Genomic DNA, 16,606 nt, shown 5'->3' with positions numbered 1-16,606 from the left:
ATATATATATATATTGTTTTAAAGCCTCAGTTTGCCAAATCTGATGTTAAGCAGACAATCTCCTGTTCTCGGTCCCATTGACAGATGGAGTGACTGAGGCTGGAGGTGGCCTATCCAGCTAGACAGCAGGCATGAACCATGAACAGGGCCTCCCGACTCCTCCAAGCTCTCTCACTCTGGCTTACCCGCCTTGCACCTCCACCCAGTTGCCACCCGCGGCCCCTCAACGAGCACTTACTTGTGCCTAAAAGCAGAAACAAAGGAGCAATACTGGCAGCTGTACTTGTCCTCGCGGGTGAACATGGCCAGGGCCAGATGGCTCCTCTCATGAGAACGCAGCCCCTGCATGGACATCAGGACTCTGTCACATTGACTACAATGGTATCCCCCCGGCCGGGTTTCATCCTCCACCATTCCATCAAGCAAGCAGTGTTCACCATCCACCCGGGCCACCAAGGCGCCACTGGCATCTTTGGCTGCTTCCAGTCCATCCAGGAACAAGTGGGAAGGGTCTTCAGCCTCCTGCTAAGAGAACCACACACACACACATGCCCCACCAACAAAATAAATATCCATCATCATTGCCCTCAGCTCTCCTCCTCTCCCTTCATTCTCCCAAACTCATCAGCATTTCTGGTTAAGGTTTCCTCCCCTGCCTCTCTGGCTCCCCCTAGAGGGAGGGCAAGCCCGACTGCCATCCTCCATGCAAGGCTGGTGATGTGAGGGCCCACATATCCGGGTACCAGTTGTGACTGTCTGGGAAATGTGAGGGAGGGGCTCTCCTACTCTGAAGACAGTTCACTCACTGGCCTCCCGTCGTAAAAAGGAAATTCCAATTGCGATCCTACCTAGACTGACATAAAGCAGGTCAGGGTTAGGGCTCAGAGAAAGAAAGAAAGAGGAAGGGAGGAAGAGGAAAAAGCACAGCAGTATGGGCATTTAGGAGCCTTGGAACCTCCTCTGGAAATAAAAGAAACGGAAAGATTCTTTTGCCACCGCGCTCACCCCTACCCCACCGACGACGACTTCATCCCTTGGCCGAAGGTTGCTGTACAATCAATTCAAAAAATTAAGGAGCAGCCTGGTTTGTTGCTTCAAGGTGGCTCCTTGGATTACTGATTACACAGGAAGAGCTGCTCTGTCTCCCTCGAGCAATTCCGGGACGTGAGGCTGGGGCCCTCGGCGATGGCATGCAAGGAGCGGACCGCTGCAGCCCCAGTGCCACGGCTCTGCCAACAGCCGCGAGGCATCAGTCTTCAGTGGGAAGAGCAGAAGGTTTACCTCCATGCCACGTTAGCAAAACAGGACGCCAGATCAAGAAGGGCGGATGACAGAAATATATCCACGTATCCAGAGAGAGAGAGAGAGAGAGAGAGAGAGAGAGCAGAGCCCTGAACTAACCTCTCTGCTCAAAGCTGATCAGTGCTTAGCAACATCCTGGAAGGCAGAGATGGCGGCTTGGTCATCGAAACAGTGGCTGATCTTAGGATTATGATGTTCAGAACAGGTGGCCTCATACAGGTCAGGGGAAGAAGGCAGGCGCTTGTCAGCAACATATGGGGAGATGGGGTGGAGGGGACAAATCAGGTCAACAGGCTCTTAGGGTCAACTGGGACTTGAAGGCTTTCAGTTTTAGATTTCCTGTTTCTTACACTGTGCGGAGGACCCAGGATAAGAAGTGAAAGACAGATCCTCCTGGGCTCCCTGCACATCCGCCAGGAGAGAAGAGCAAGAAGTCAGGCAGTGGGAGAAGAGGATGGGAACAGAACCCACTGAACCCCTCCCCAGAGCTCGGGCCACTCTGGAAGAGCAAACACCTAACGGCACTAAATGCAGCACAGAACGGTAACCCAAAGCCTTCAGTCCCAAGAGGCCCGGATCTTCTGTTTCCAACAAACTATCCACGCAGAAGGGAACCAGATCGAACGCAACCGAGTCGACACACGGAAGATGAGGAGGCTCCAACCTGCAACGAAATCACAACAAGCCAGACCGATCCCAGCACAACTCAGGAACGCCCCGGCTCGGGCATGCCCTTTCCCGAGGGGCCTTGAGCAGCGGCGCGAGAGAGGCGCTCGAACGGCTCCCACAAGGGCTCGTCATCCAAACCTTCCCGGTTCTCACCTTGACGGTGGCGGACACGGCCGGGACACTGCCGTACTGGACGTGCTTGCGGAGGTGGTTGCAGATGGCCCGGAGCGTCGGGTGCACTTCCACACAGAATTTACACTTGTAGCCCACCACCTTCCTCTCCTTGATCTTTGGCACCTCTTCTAAGTGACCAAAAGGCTGGTAAAATACAGTGGTAGCCATCAGTACTCCGAGCCCTCCCTCAACGGCCGGCATTTATTCTTGTCGCTTACTAGCAGATTTTACGTTAAGGCGGATTAGCAGGTTAAAAACCAAGGGAGAGATATGCGAGCATTTTTTTTTTTAACATAACGAATTCGTCAGAGCCGTGGTGCGCTGCCAACTACGCGGAGTCTCTGAAACCCACGTAGGTTCCAACTTGTGAGGAGAGACGATCTCTGTGCGGAAGCCTCATCGTCACTGCCACCAAGTTACTGGGTTTTCAAACCAACGTTTCAACTAACGCAGGTCAAACGTTGCATAGCTATGCCATGAGCGAACTTCTTGACCAAAAAAAAAAAAAAAAAAAAAGTAAAAAAAAAAAAAATCTACTCCTGGAGAGGTTAGGTTCGTGGAGCGGACACTGCAAACCAACACATGGCTGAGAAGTCCTAGTGATACCAAGAGACGGCCCACAACTGCCTCAGAAAAGAGAGCGAGCGTCGTCATGGAACTAAGCCTCGGAGAAGGCTACTTGGCAGAAATACAGAAAAACCACCCGACCCTCCCCTGGGGAGCCTCGGGAGGGGCGGGAGGGAAGGGGACTGGGCCGTGGAGAAGGGTGAGCAGAGACTGGGGGGCAACCAAGCTCGAAATGTTTAATCGACTTATTGAGCTCTCTGGCAAGCTAAGTCACTAGGAAGCCCGGAGCGGTCTGGCTGGCAGCGAAGTAGTGCATGTGGGCACCAGTGATGAGAGGCCTCCTGGGGGAAGGGAAATCAAAACATATCCTTACCCTCTCTTGTTTGAAATCTGCAAAAGCACCATCTGCATATTTCTGCTTGCTCAAAAGCTGTTTCCGCCTCTCCTGACGTTTGGCACGCTTCTGGAATTCCTCATTGTGAACGTTCAAGTGCGAGGTCAGCTCCGCCGTGCTTTGCAGTTTGCTGTCACAGTGCTTGCACTGGTAGGTGGAGCTCTGTGGGCGGGGGCCGCCGCCCAGGATGACGAAGTCCCTCTTGAGGTCCCGACTGTGGTGGTCCGTGTAATGCATGCATAGCAGCTCGGCTGTGCTGAAGGACAGCTTGAAGCACTTGATGCAGCGGAACGGGAGCCACTCGACGTCCTGACCTTCGCTTCCCTCCACCTCGGCTTTCTCGAAGCTGCCTCGCTCCTCCTCTTCCATCAGCACCGGCTTCTCGTGCTCATCCGCGTAGACGGCGGTGAAGTAGCCCCCCAACTTGCTGGCGTGCTGCTTCTTGGGGAACACCCCTGGGTGGCGCTTCATGTAATGGGACACGATGCCCTTCTTGCTGCAGGACTGGAAGGAGCACAGAGAGCACTTCTTCTTCTCCACGGCCCGCCGGAGCTCCTCGCTGAGCTGCGGGGAGTCGTCCTTGGGCGGCGACGGGATGATCACCTTGTTGGGCTTGTCGCTGATGGTCCTGGAGGCCGCCAGGCAGTGGGTGTAGTAGGCGTCGATGTCGTGGCGCTTCTGGTAGTGGGCGGCCAGCCCTTTGCGGATGGGGTTGGTGTAGGCACACAGGGCACACTTGAAGAGGTTGTTCTTGCCCTCCGGCTGGGCGCGCACGTTGTTGTGCTTGATGCGGTAGTGCCGGGCGATGCCCTTCCTCGTGGAGCAGAAGTACTTGCAGAGCTGACAGCGGAACACAGTGTGGGAGACCAGGTGCGAGGTAGTGAAGTGAGACGTGGACTCCTCTCCCACCTCTTCCTCGGTCACGGAGACCTGGGAGGGGCTGACTTCAGTGGTTATCTCGGGCTCCAGGGACACCGGCAGCTTCGGGGGCGACTGGGAAAAGACATCAAATTCAGGCTGGTTGTGATACTTCTCATAGTGGATCTTGAGTTTCTCCAGAGTGCCGTGCGTGTAGGGGCACAGTTTGCAGCGGTAGGCGCCGTACCCTTGCTTGAAGATCCTGCTTGTCTCCTCCACGTCGTTCTGGGCTATGTCGGCAGGCTGCTCCACGTCGTGCACGAAGTCCTCGGCGGTCACCTTGATGGCCGGGTGCCGCTTCTGGTAGTGGGTCAGGACGCCGTGGATGCGCGTGTTGATGTAGGGGCAGTGCCTGCACTTGTAGACGGCGCCCGGGTTGATGTCGATGTCCTGGGCAAAGTCGGCAGCCTTCACTTTCATGCCCGGGTGCTTCTTCCCGTAATGGGTCAGAAGGCCGTGCAGGTTGTTATACTCAGACTGGCACACCGTGCACTGGTACGGGGTGGAGGATATGGCGGGGTTGGCCGATGCGAGCTGGATGCTCTTCTCCGGGGAAAGTCTTGCGTCCTCTGGGCATTCGGCTTCCTGCTCCGGGAGCGGAGCCGGCATACTGTTTTCACAATTCACCGGGCCCACCAGCTCTTCAGATGCAGAGAGGGGATTCTCGACAGCATCTTTCTCCTTGATGATATCCAGCAGCACCGACTCGTCCCCATTCATGGCCCAGGGGTGGAAGGCTTGGTAGTGATTGGTGATGTCCCAGATGGAGACGGCTTCAAAAACACAGTCTCTGCACCTGTACGTTTTGGCTTCAGCGGTCATCGTGAGAGAGGCGGGGGACGGGTCCGGCCCAGCCCAGAGCTTGGTAGCCATGTACGTGTAGTCAACGTAATGCTCGGGGTGCCTCCTTTGGTAATGGAGGAGCAAACCACTGGGCTCCGTGTGGGAATAGATGCACCACTCGCAGTGGTAGCCGGCGTCTATCAAGCCGTCGAGGAACGCCCACCGCATGATGGACGTGACCGTGGCCTTCAGGGCAGGGTGGTCTTTCTTGATGTGCTTCCTCAGTGCATAGAAGTAGGGGGAGGTGTACGAGCACTGCCTACATTTGAGTGCTCGGAGTTTCGTTTTGTCCCGCTCCACGTTCGAGGGAGGCATCAGCACACAACTGGCAGGCTTCTTCTGGTTCCGGTCACAGAGGCTTCGGATGGTGGCTGTGTGCTGCCGGATCACGTCCGCGTTGGCCTTGAAGTCTCGGTGCTTCTTCTGATAGTGAATGAGGACACCTTTGACCGTCCGGTTCCCATAATCACAGTGCTGGCAAAAGAACATCTCGTTCTCCACGGGAGGGCCGTCTCTCTCGGAGCCGCTGCGGTTGAGCTGTTGCATGGGGGCAGGTGGCCGGGGGGAGCCTTGGGGCCCCTCGGCCCCTCTCATCATTGCAGCTGTGGGAGGAGCCTGTCTGATATATTTGGCAGTAACCTTTATTTCTGGGTGTCTTTTCTGGTAGTGGACCAGGACTCCCACAACGGACCGATTGCTGTAGGAGCAGTGTTTGCAGTAGTAAAGCTCAGTACTGAGGTCTGGTGGCGGGGGTGGTGGGGGGGGTGGGGAACCCATGGTGGACATTTTGGGAGACATTGGAGCACCCACCTCAAATGATAACTGAGAAAGGGCAGAGCCCCTGTCCACAGACACCATTCGCATGGTTTTCTGGATCCTAAAGTACGAAGCCTTTTCTTCGGGGTGTTTCTTCTGATAGTGAACCAACACGGAGTGCATGTTGGGGCTCGCGAAGGAGCAGACGTCACAGTCGTAAACGACAACGGTGTTGACCGAGGGGTCCTTCTGATTTTCACATTCTGGAGGAAAAGTCTTCGAAGGAGTGTTTTTACTGAACGGGGCTGGGAGACCGCCACCACGGGCCACCGGAGTGGACGTGGCCATGCTCTTGGGAGCCGAGTTCAGAATCTCCCTCAGCGTCTGGGATTCCGTGTTCAGCCCCTCCTGCTGCTCCACCACGTAGCTCGAAAAGATCATCGCGTTGTTAATCTTCACGGTGGGATGCATTCTTTGGTAATGCGGCATCAGGCTTCGGACGTTCGGGCTCGTGTAGGAACAAAAACGACACCGGTAGATCAGGTCCGAGTGGTCAAAGTTGAGGACATTCATGGCTTCTGGGTGGTGCTCACCGTAATGCTGCTGCAGGTCTTCAAAGTTGGTGTAATCGATGTAGCATTCCAGGCATCGGTACACTGCGCTGTGATCATTGGGGTCCAAGATGTACCGAAAGCTGAACTTAATGTACGGGTGCATGCGCTGGTAGTGGGTGCTGACGCTCCGGGCAGATTTGTTGTTAAAGTCACAGTGTTTGCAATAATAAAGCCTTCCCGAGTCGCTAAAGTCCGTGTTTTCATTATTATGCTCAGTTCCGTAGATAGGAGTCGGAGTGCTAAGCAGAGCCGTACTGGAAACCTGGTGATCTTTCACGTTCGTGGACGAGCCGTAATAATCCTCTTCATCTTCGGAAAGGGTGAGCTCTATCTCGGCCCCATTGGTGGCGTTGTAATCATGGGTGACAGTTCTGAAGCTGGGCTCCTTCTGGGGCTCAGGGGCATCTCTCGCCCAGATCTGTTGGGCAGAGAAGGGGGTGGGCCCCTCCATGATGGTCTCTGTTGGCTCTTCCTCCCTGTCCAGCTCCACCTCGATCTCCACCTCATGGTCTTCCTCTTCCTCCTCATCATCCTCCACGTTGATCACCGCATCTTCCTGCTGTTTGGTTTGGTTAATTCTGCTCTGCAGGTTGCTTGCGATCTCATCAATCCTGGTCCTCTTCTTCACGGGTGATAAGTCAAGAGGGAAGTCATTCGCGAGTTTCCTGGCGGCCTTAGCGACAAAATTGTTCTTGGAAGACAACCCAAGAATTGAGGTCTGGCTTTTCTTCACAGTGTTGCTGGAAGAGGGGTGGCTGTCGGTCTCACTCTCCAATGGCAGGCTTGAGGGCTGCCCCTCGAATTTTGGCAAGTTGTCACAGAAGGAGTGTTTGTGCTGCTGATGGACTCTCAGCCCTTTCAGGGTCGTGGTGGAGTAACTACACATGGTGCACTTGTACGGGTGCAGGGGCGGGGCTGGCACAGGTGGTGGTGGGGGCGGTGGCGGCTGGGGCTGGGGTGGCACCTGATGTTGCGTCTGTAGCTGCGGTGGCTGCGGCTGTGACGGAGGTGGTGGAGGGGGCGGGGGTGGTGGGGGTGGCGGCGGCTGCTGCTGCAAGGGGTCCAGCATGATCCCCGACTTTCTACCGTTGATGCTGGAGCTCTCGTAAGACAGTACACCTTCATTCAGTGAGGAAGAAATGCTTTCACTCTGGGAATTCACAGCATCCCAATCTGATGTGGTACCCGTGTGACACTGTTTGTGAGCCCCGAGTTTTAATGAGCTCTTGCAAGTAAACGGACATTCGTCACATTTGTAGACAGCGGTCTTTCCAGATAAGTGGATGTTTTCTATGTGGCGGGAGATGCTACGCCGATGCATGGTGAGGAAAGGACAAAAGGGGCACTGGAACCTATTCATGAACCTTCTAAACGGAATCCCCTTGGTCTCCAGTAACTTGTTGCCGTCGGAGCCCATCAGCTGCTCCGCAGACATGCCTGCTGTCTGGTGATCCATGGCATTCAAACCGTTCTCACTGTCTATCTCATTTAACTCTTCATCAGAACTCGAGTCATTCAGCATGCTGTTCGTTTCCAGGTCGGCAGGAGAACTGCTCATGTCAGTCATTCCGTAACGGGATCGCTCCGCCAAGTTAACGAGGCCGGAATTGTGAGGTGACTTCGGCTTCATCTGAGGGTAAGACATGGGTGAAAACTTGGAAGCAGAAGAAGAGTTGGGTCTCATGATGGAGTTGCCGACGGAGCTCCTGTAGTTGGAGACATTAGTGCTGGGCATCTCCCGGCTGGCGGCGTTCATGGACAAATAGGTGGAATTGGAAGGGGGGCTGGGGGCGTTCTTGTTCTGCACATCAGGCAGGTTAGTCCCTTCTTGCTGCTGCCTGAGACTGGAAAGGATCTTGACCATGCTGCGGTGCTTCTTCATCATGTGGTCACACCAGCGTTCTCGGCGGGGGGTCTGATAGCTGCACCACTCACAGCAAAAGTTGCCTCGAGACTTGGTCAAAGGCTTGACCATGGATTCTAAGATGCTGCGCTCCACCACCTCCGCGGGCAGTTCCTTGCAGGGGTCCTGCAGAGACACGGGAGGGACCACTGGGTCTGGCACCGGAGCAGGGGCTGGGGGAGGAGCAGTGGTCTCCTTCAAATTGTTTTTGTGATACATCTTCTGATGCTTAATTATTCTTGCCCTCCGTGGTGACTTGTACGTGCAAAACTGGCAGGAGAAGACCTTTCCAAATCCCTCATGCATCATGATATTATAGTTTAAGGACCCTGGAACAGGGGGGCCCACCGAACTCCCTTCAGCTTGAGCTCCGTGGACCTTCCTAGTGTGTTCGATGAGGAGGTTTTTTGACCTGAAGTAGCGTACGCAGAACTTGCACTGAAAAAACTTGTTTGTTGGTTTGGGATTAGGGGCAATATGCTGACCGTAATATCCTGGACTATGGCCATAGTAACTTCCGGTCCCCAGCGCAGTTGCATTTTGACCTAAAGAGAGAGCATAAGGTAAGTGGGAAGAGAAATGCAAAGCAAAAGAGAATCAAGAAACTCAATCATGCAAATCAGTTTTTCTTTTCAATTCTTCTTCATTAATAAACATCACGTTCAAAAGACTGAAAGACTGAACATCTCACGATGAGACCCTGAAGAATGTTAATGAAGCCTTGATGAACATACGCATGTTGCTTCTCATGGACGAAGATGCAGCGCTGGCCTTCAGATACGATACTCACCTCATCTCTATCCATGTGCCACAGAGCTAGGAAAATGTAAGTTTCACAAACTGCAGTATTCCTTCTAGAACTTTCCAAGATACTACACTGTTCTCCAAATTGAAGGGAAACTAAGAGACATAAGGAAGCTGAAAGGACAATAAACCTAGGCTACTCAAGAAGAGAAACATGGTGCCTCCACCACAGAAATGGCTCACAAAGAGCAGGAAGCTCTGTAGAAGCCATGTACGTCGAGAACCACAGCTCAAGAGAGATGAGGCCAGCAAAATACGTCAGCTATGCCAAGGCCGAGACACATTTACCTGATAAATCCTCTGCAATTGCAAATTCATCCTTTATGGATGAAAACTCCATCTCTGTCTGGTTACTGGCGTTCATGGACCCAGATCTTGGCTCATTCGCATTGTCTTCGGCAACGTCCGTCGGCTGCAGAAATGCCGTGTGGACATCCTGGATGTGAGCCTTGAGATCTTCATAAGACGGTGCTCTGAAGTCACAGCCATCGCACTGAAGCACCTCCATGATCTGGGTCTACTCTCTCACATTAGGAACCTGAGGCAGAAGTCAGAACAAAACACCTTAAGGACTGTGCTAACTGCATGCCCCAAGCTGATAGGCTGCAAGTCCACGAATGGAAAAATTTCCAGCATCGGCAGATCTCGCGCTGAACTTGGCCAGATTAAGCACCAGCCAAAGAAAGAAAGTCAGACATAATAGGGATGATGCCCTTGACTTCATAACTTCAAAGAAAGGGAAAAAGAAACAGATAAACTTTTTCAAGCTTGATATTATATATCTTCAAACGCCATTTGTCAAGGAAACCCTGAATACTTCCAAAGTTTGAGCAGTTTCTGAATTGCTTGACTGAATTCAAATTTCTTGGTAAAGTTAATACTGATTTTGATTCTGGCTGGGACCCATTTTCTTTTTGAACCAGAACCTTCTCAGAAGTAAACAGGAGGCCTGTACGGAAGAAAGGACAAACTTCAGTCTTCATTAGCTGTTTTAATACTAGAAAATTGATGTTTCATCACCAAATGGTGAATGTGCATTGAATCTCGGAGTGGCAGTCACAAGAGATTTTATTGTGCATTTTCTTCTTCTATTATCTTAAGTGATATTGGGGTACACCTCCTTCCTCCCTCCCCCAAACAGTTTAGTTTTTTTTTCATGAGCTAAATGGTTATTTGCTTTTTACTACCTACCAATTATAACCTAACAGCTTCTCTAATCTAATTAGGTCATAAAATATTTCTCACGAGATTCTCAAACATGCAACTTCATATGACAGTCCAGTTCCGAGTTTCAGGCTGCACCTTGGTACCCTCCATTTACATTAAGGCGACAGAAAGGCGTGGTTTGGAAGAATGGCTCCTAAGTCAGGACTTCCTCTTTTTTCCATTTCTGCCCTTTACAAATGTGAGGTGCCTCCTTGGCCATAAAAAAAAAAAAAAAAAAAAGGCAGCGAACCTGATTTAGAAAAAAGCAAAACTTGCCCAGCTACCTTTGTTCTGTTGTTTACGGTGTGATTGAAAGATACAGAGAGTGTCCCAAGAACTCAATGGAGAGGCTCACCGTTAAGAAGTTAAAAAATGTCCTATAAGGCACAGTCCTGCCTCTCGTCACCTACATCCTGCATGGAGATACCCAGTTATTATCTTAATGAGTGAGTTACTTCACTGAGCTCGCTGCAAACTCTATTGAGTTGCTGTAATCTAGAACCAGATGCCCAAGAACTAAAGTCATAAGCCACATCTTTCTCTACTTTTACTGCATAGGAAACGTTCTCTACTTGTATTGTAAAAGGGCAATGACTTCTGCAGGAGGAGGAACATCTAGTGATATGTCAAAGCAGTGCAAGGCACTATGGCAGGATTTTCTCTGAAAGAATGCTCCTGCTGATACCGCCTGCTAAAATAACTTCTGGCAAGTCCAGCTCTGGACCGCCTGAGCTTGCAGAGTGAGACACAGCTATTTACCTCCTCTTCTTCCACCCAGCAATTTATCCCTTTTTTTCCCCCCCAATAAACACACAAACGGTGCACCAGAGTCTTTGCAGCTAACTCAGTCTCCATATTCCCAGCTCCACCAGCTTTTATGTCCCAGCCGCCCCAACCCAACGTGTGTGGAAGAGGTTGCTATCAGCTCTGGATCAAATTACAGCCGTCCCGGAGGCCCCACCCCACTTCTCCTTTCGCCTAGCCCATTAGACCTGAAAACAAATTTTTCCATAGTGCAGACGACTCCTCCTGCATTTAGAACACTTCACAGAAGGGGGAAAAAAAAAAAAAGAAGAAGCAAGCAGATCATCCAGTGTGCGCTCCCCACCCCCACCCCAGCTTAGTCCTTTCATCTCCGCCAAACAAGCCACAGCTCTGCTGAATGTGTTTATCACACTTTGAAGAGATAGGAGCCCCTGCGTCACTCGAGCTCTAAGACTCACTAAGCTGCCCTAGTCCTCTGGGCTTTAGGTGCGGCCATTTTAGCTCAGGGCTGCTCCTCCGAGCACGACATGGCTTCTCTGGGGTGCTGCTGGGCGGGCTCTCAGGATGAACAGGAGGGGAGCCGGCCTGGGCCCCCCCTCTGCTCCTCTCCTCCCAACAAAGAAGGAACTGTTTGCCTCCCTTCCCGAAAAAGCAGCACCTTTCTCCTCCTCGAATGTCATTCACCAGGATCTCCGAAGGTTCTTTTATCCCATGATTGATGGGCTGGGTCCTGAGTCCCAGCACAGCCCTGGTTATTGCAGGACAGTCCTGGACCAGACCCTGGGCTACAGCAGGATTTGGGGTGGGGGGTGGGGGTGAGGGTGGGCTGGAGGGGGGAACCTCCAGAATGCCTTGGCTTCTTGGGAGTTGTCCTTCCACACACAGAAGACATACCATCCGACTCTGCTTGCCAGATTCCAAAGTCTAATGACCTTTGTTAATCACCAGCCAGTCTGTCTGCATCAGCAGACCCTGCCAACAGGCACACCCTTCAACACAAAGGCTGTAGCTATTCCTTTTAAAAGAGGTTCTCTGAAAGCTCCATTGTGTAGCCGAGAGGAAAACAAAATCTCTTCCCTTCAAAACTTCAAGCCTTTAGAAATAACGCAACAAAAGGCTTTCTGCTGGGTGTCTTTTGGGAAGCTGGAGCCTAATTTGCACAACATCAACCCCCCAAAATGACGGATCTGCCCATGGAAAAAGCAGGGCACCTTCGGCATGAAGTCATCCACCCGAGATGAAACTCATCTCTCTGCACGGTTCTCTAACATCTTGGTGCCTTCCAAGGCTGTTATCAAGGATTCAAACTTCGCTGGATGCAAACACAAACCAACCGTCTCCTTGTTCCGCTACAAAGGAGATTAAAGGGTTAGGAGATCAGAAAAAAAAAAAAAAAAGCCACTGATTTGGAAAAAGAAGAGATGATGAAAGTGATTTGCTAATGGGTTCTAGCTTTAATGTTGCAGACTCTACCTCAAAAATAGCTCAGAGCCTTAGAAGAGGTTAATCTCCAGGCTGCCGAGAGAACCAGCGTCAGGTACCCACTGAATGGCCTTCAATCTGAGTCCTGAAATGAGGATGTAGCCTCCGCTGAAAGCCATTTTGTCTTTGTGCGCACATTTCTCCTGGAGACACTGACAGGAGAAGAAAACAGAAATTGCCAGCATGGCCTTAACAATCAAAGACACAGAAGCCTGATGTGTTTATGAGACTGAGGGTGTACACACGGGCCAGAAGCGACAGGAGGAGGAGGAGCCAGGAACAGGGGAGGAGAGAGACAAAGAAAACTGGACCTGAGGATGACCCATCCATCAACCCGAGCATGTTTTTGCAGCAGATGGTAATCCTCTGAGAAACCGACAACAAAGATGGGAGCAAAGATGAGAAATACGCTCTCGCATATTGGACTGTTTCATCAACCGAGAAAGAACAGCAACCCTAAAAGGCTAAACGAGACACTGATCTGCTACCAAAATCATCACTGAAAGTGAAAAGCCTTGATCTCTTCTCAACGTGCTTTTTTAAAAAATACTACTTTGATAATGAGATTAGCCGTATCTTCTTCCCCCACTGACCAAATCAGCAAAATCAAAAGCAGAAGAGGAAGCTTCTGAACTACCGAGAAAGAAAGAAATGCTGTTTCAAAAGGTCATGAGATGCATCTCCAAATCACTCGGGCACCACCCCCTGCCCCTATCTCCTATTCCCAGTGCAACCACTCCAGGCCCCTCAGGGTCAATCAGGTGCTGGAGGACTAGACTCAACATCACCATGGTGATGTTGCCTTAGCAGGCAGATGAAGATGGGTTTGTTCTCGAATAACCTGGCACCTAAGTCCTCCTAATGCAAACCCCCTAGACCATCCTAAGGATTCACTCCTCTTCAGGACCACTGATTACCAGTTGTTGGATTGTTCCATTGACATATATAGTTTGGGTTTTCCAAAGGTGGGGTTTTGACGGGAAACCTAAAACCCAACTTTCCCTATTCGACGAACTCTTGAAGGCATATTTCAAGAAAATCCAGATATCTTGTTAAACACCTGGAATATACACAGGAGAATGGGGGAAGGGAAGGGATGGCCACAGGCTGCTCTTTTTCAATCTGAAGGACATCAACATTCACTTCTACCCTCTGCCCGCCCACTTTCTATGCTCAGAATTCCAGGGGTCATGATGCGTCCATTTTTCTGCCACGAAGGTGAAAGGGGACAATCCACGGTTTTCTCGTGTGACCTTCCAACTCACGGCCCAGACACGACTGGAGAAGGGAGTGCCCTTGGTGTTTGAGGGAACTCTCACAGTCCAGCCACCACCAACCCTCACCCCAGTCAGCTCGGCCAGCACTGTCCCTCCCCTAAGCTGGCATGGCCCAGAAGCACCAACATGGTCTTCAACTCAAAATCCCAACCATCTCCGAATTCAAACGCGCAGGCCTTGCCCGGACCTAACCTGTTCTCTAACCGGACTGTGGACCAGAAATAAAGTTGTGAAGCACCACGGGAACAGGCATTCAGTAGCAACTAATTATAACCTTCAAAGCCTTGGAGAAATAGCAACAGAAACACCGGCAGGTGTTCCTCTGTCCACTCCAGAAACCTCGTTTCACTTGTGAGACACTGAACTCCCCAGTTCTCCTGCAACACGATTCTCAGAGAAGGTTTTAGTTATTTAGCATCTTTCTTACTTTCCTTTCTTATGAATGGGAAAACCACTGGTCCAAGGACAGGCGGTGGAATGCATAAACTTTGGAATAGTTCAGCTAGAAAAACAGAAACATCAGGAACTTCAAGATCATTCCACCGATGTACTTGCAGATCGGAAACTGTTGATAGGACGAGGTCAGGGAGTTGTGGGGTGTGTTGGGAGGTGAACACTTCTAACTGCAAGCCCCAGGAGCATGGTTTGGGACGAAAGAGGAATTTGCAAGCTGAGGATGAAAAACGAGCGGGAGGGGAATCACTGACTAATCCGCTTGTGAATGTGGGCTGCTACGCTTAGCAACAAGGCATGTTCTACATCACTACTTATCATTTACACTTGTCATGGTCCAAGTGGGAGTTCTAATAATTTAAAAATCATTTAAAGCATCTTTGCAAACAGTCCTGGATCAAGAAATCGAGCTAAAATCTCCTTTTTTGTGAAAAGGAACAGTAGTTACAGAATCAAGTTTACAAATGCAAATACAGAACACACACACACACACACACACGCACATATGCCATGAGGTGCTTGGCCCTTGTACATACGTATGTACATGCCTTCATGTATGTATATATGAAATAAGTAATTTTCTTGATTTAATCTGAACTCAAGATACAGGCATGTACCCTCCAGATTGAAAAGGAGTTCTGTTAGAACACTTCTGAATTAAGTGCAAATGGCATATATACTATTCCCATGTTATAGGGATAAAAATAAGCCAACAAAGAACGTCCCACCACAAGCTACCTCCATCCATCTCACAACATTTGGTACAACTACAGATCCTGGCTCACCATGTGGTGTCTTCAAATGTCCTATCCAATGTTTACACTGTTCGCTACATGATCTAAGCAGTTCTGTGCACTCTTGGCAATTCACCACCCTAATGAAAGGTCTAACATATCAGGGAGGATAAATAATTAAGGAATTCAGAAGGGAGACACAGCTGTTCTTCAAAACCAAATTTCCACAAGAGAAAGGATTAATCTGCCATCACATATGTAACCCCCCAACATGCTACTGTATTGAAACAGTAGCGGAGAAATAGCCTGAGACCCTGCGTCCTGCCCATGCCCGTCGGTGGCCTCGGTTCCATGTGGTCAGCCTGGTCTACCTCTGGGACCTTGTATGTAAGCACAGAGTCTGAAGCAGGCAATCTGCTGACTAATAACCCAGTCACCCTCTGGCCAAGGATGCTAGTCTTCGGGTTCTCTCTTTTTTAGGTTTATTCTCCTGAATAAAGTTTTCAAGCTTTACAGAGCATGTTGGAGTAATATTTCCCAACAGATGCCTTTGGGATCTTTAATAAAATGAGATGATCTAATCCAAATGACCAAAACAAAACATCATATATGGAAAGAATAAGCCATTCTGGCTGAGGGACCTGTCCTGAAGCAGGTTGTGAATGTCTAATACAGAAAGAGAGAGTACATACCTCCTGGAGAATTCACGCATTCCTTTGCAATGATATAAGGCTAACTGAGGCCAACAGGCCAATAGGCAGCCTGCCAGCTCTCCTGTCCTCAGGAAAGGAAGCGTGTGATTTGAACAAGGAGATAAAAGAGGAGAGAAGGGACTAGAAAAGAAAGGGAGGAAACAGGCTGGTATCTCAGGAGCTCTGGATTTCATTGTCCGTGAAGGGGAATCTGCAGTTCACTAGATAACTCCAGCTCTACGAAGCACCCTGACAGTATTCTCCCTGAGAAACAAAACAAAACCAAGACGCCTCCTCCCGCTGAAATTCCCAAAACGCAACCCTGACGTGAGATCCCAGATCATCTTGTTCTTTCCAATGACGGGAAACCCTTCTTCGGGTGGAACGAGTTCTCTGAAATGTCATGGCTCCATGAGCAAGTTCCCTGCAAACTCTGAAGCCATTCTGGCCTGAGCCTTGAGAACGAGAGAAGACTGACCTCTCTCCTCTAGAGCCAAACCTCACCCAAAAGGCAGAGACAGAAAACCGTGGTGTTCCTTCCTAGACTCCTCAGCATGCTGGCTGCGTTTCCACAGACACTTTGCACACTACCAGAACGCTCATTATAAAAATTGTAAAATTAAAGGGAAGTAGCAGATACGCTGCTGGGTCTTCATTACAGAACTGATTGCGACGCAGAGTAAGCAGAAGCTGCATTGGCATCTTCCACATCGCAAGGGACCACACCGTGTGCACTGAGTAGCTCCTCTGGGGGTTTGAGGGCTTCACCATCTCAGGCCTTGGGCACATCTTCACGGCCAGAGCTGTTCCTGGCACAGGAGGCCTGGCCAGCCACACAAAGCCTGAATTCTACAGTTCCACTAAATGGATCCAGAAACCATTTTAACAACTTACCTTGCTCTCTGTGACCTTCTGAGGAAAACACCAAAAACAAAACATGACATACGGTTGAGAGTCTAAGAAAGTCTTACCAAAACTTCTTTTATTTGGGGAAAAGCCCACAAAAATCCCACCCTGTTGCCTCTGAGATGTGCGCATTGCCTTGTGTTTGTG

At 50.5% G+C, this 16,606-nt stretch overlaps 1 protein-coding gene across 9 annotated transcripts in view; it reads right to left on the bottom strand.

Moving 5' to 3' along the window:
• Positions 1 to 16,606, bottom strand: part of ZNF462 (zinc finger protein 462) — a 132,011-nt gene that overhangs the window by 69,473 nt on the left and 45,932 nt on the right. For 6 of the 9 annotated variants that reach the window (XR_010382769.1, XM_064490379.1, XM_064490373.1 and 3 more), the window contains exons 2-5: positions 9,233 to 9,482; positions 3,086 to 8,685; positions 2,125 to 2,289; positions 239 to 525 (exon numbers count right to left, since the gene is read on the bottom strand). Coding sequence is in view for 8 of the 9 variants with exons in the window: in XM_064490379.1 (XP_064346449.1) it covers positions 239 to 525; positions 2,125 to 2,289; positions 3,086 to 8,685; positions 9,233 to 9,452 (6,272 nt within the window). In the remaining variant the exon portion in view is untranslated. The remainder of the gene's footprint in view (positions 1 to 238; positions 526 to 2,124; positions 2,290 to 3,085; positions 8,686 to 9,232; positions 9,483 to 16,606) is intronic. The other 3 variants (XM_064490377.1, XM_064490378.1, XM_064490380.1) reach the window with 3 other exon arrangements.

The sequence above is a fragment of the Camelus dromedarius genome, chromosome 10 (assembly GCF_036321535.1).
Source record: "Camelus dromedarius isolate mCamDro1 chromosome 10, mCamDro1.pat, whole genome shotgun sequence".
Lineage (NCBI taxonomy): Eukaryota > Metazoa > Chordata > Mammalia > Artiodactyla > Camelidae > Camelus > Camelus dromedarius.
The sequence above is the reverse complement of the archived record's forward strand: the minus strand, read 5'-3'. Positions and strand labels throughout refer to the sequence as shown.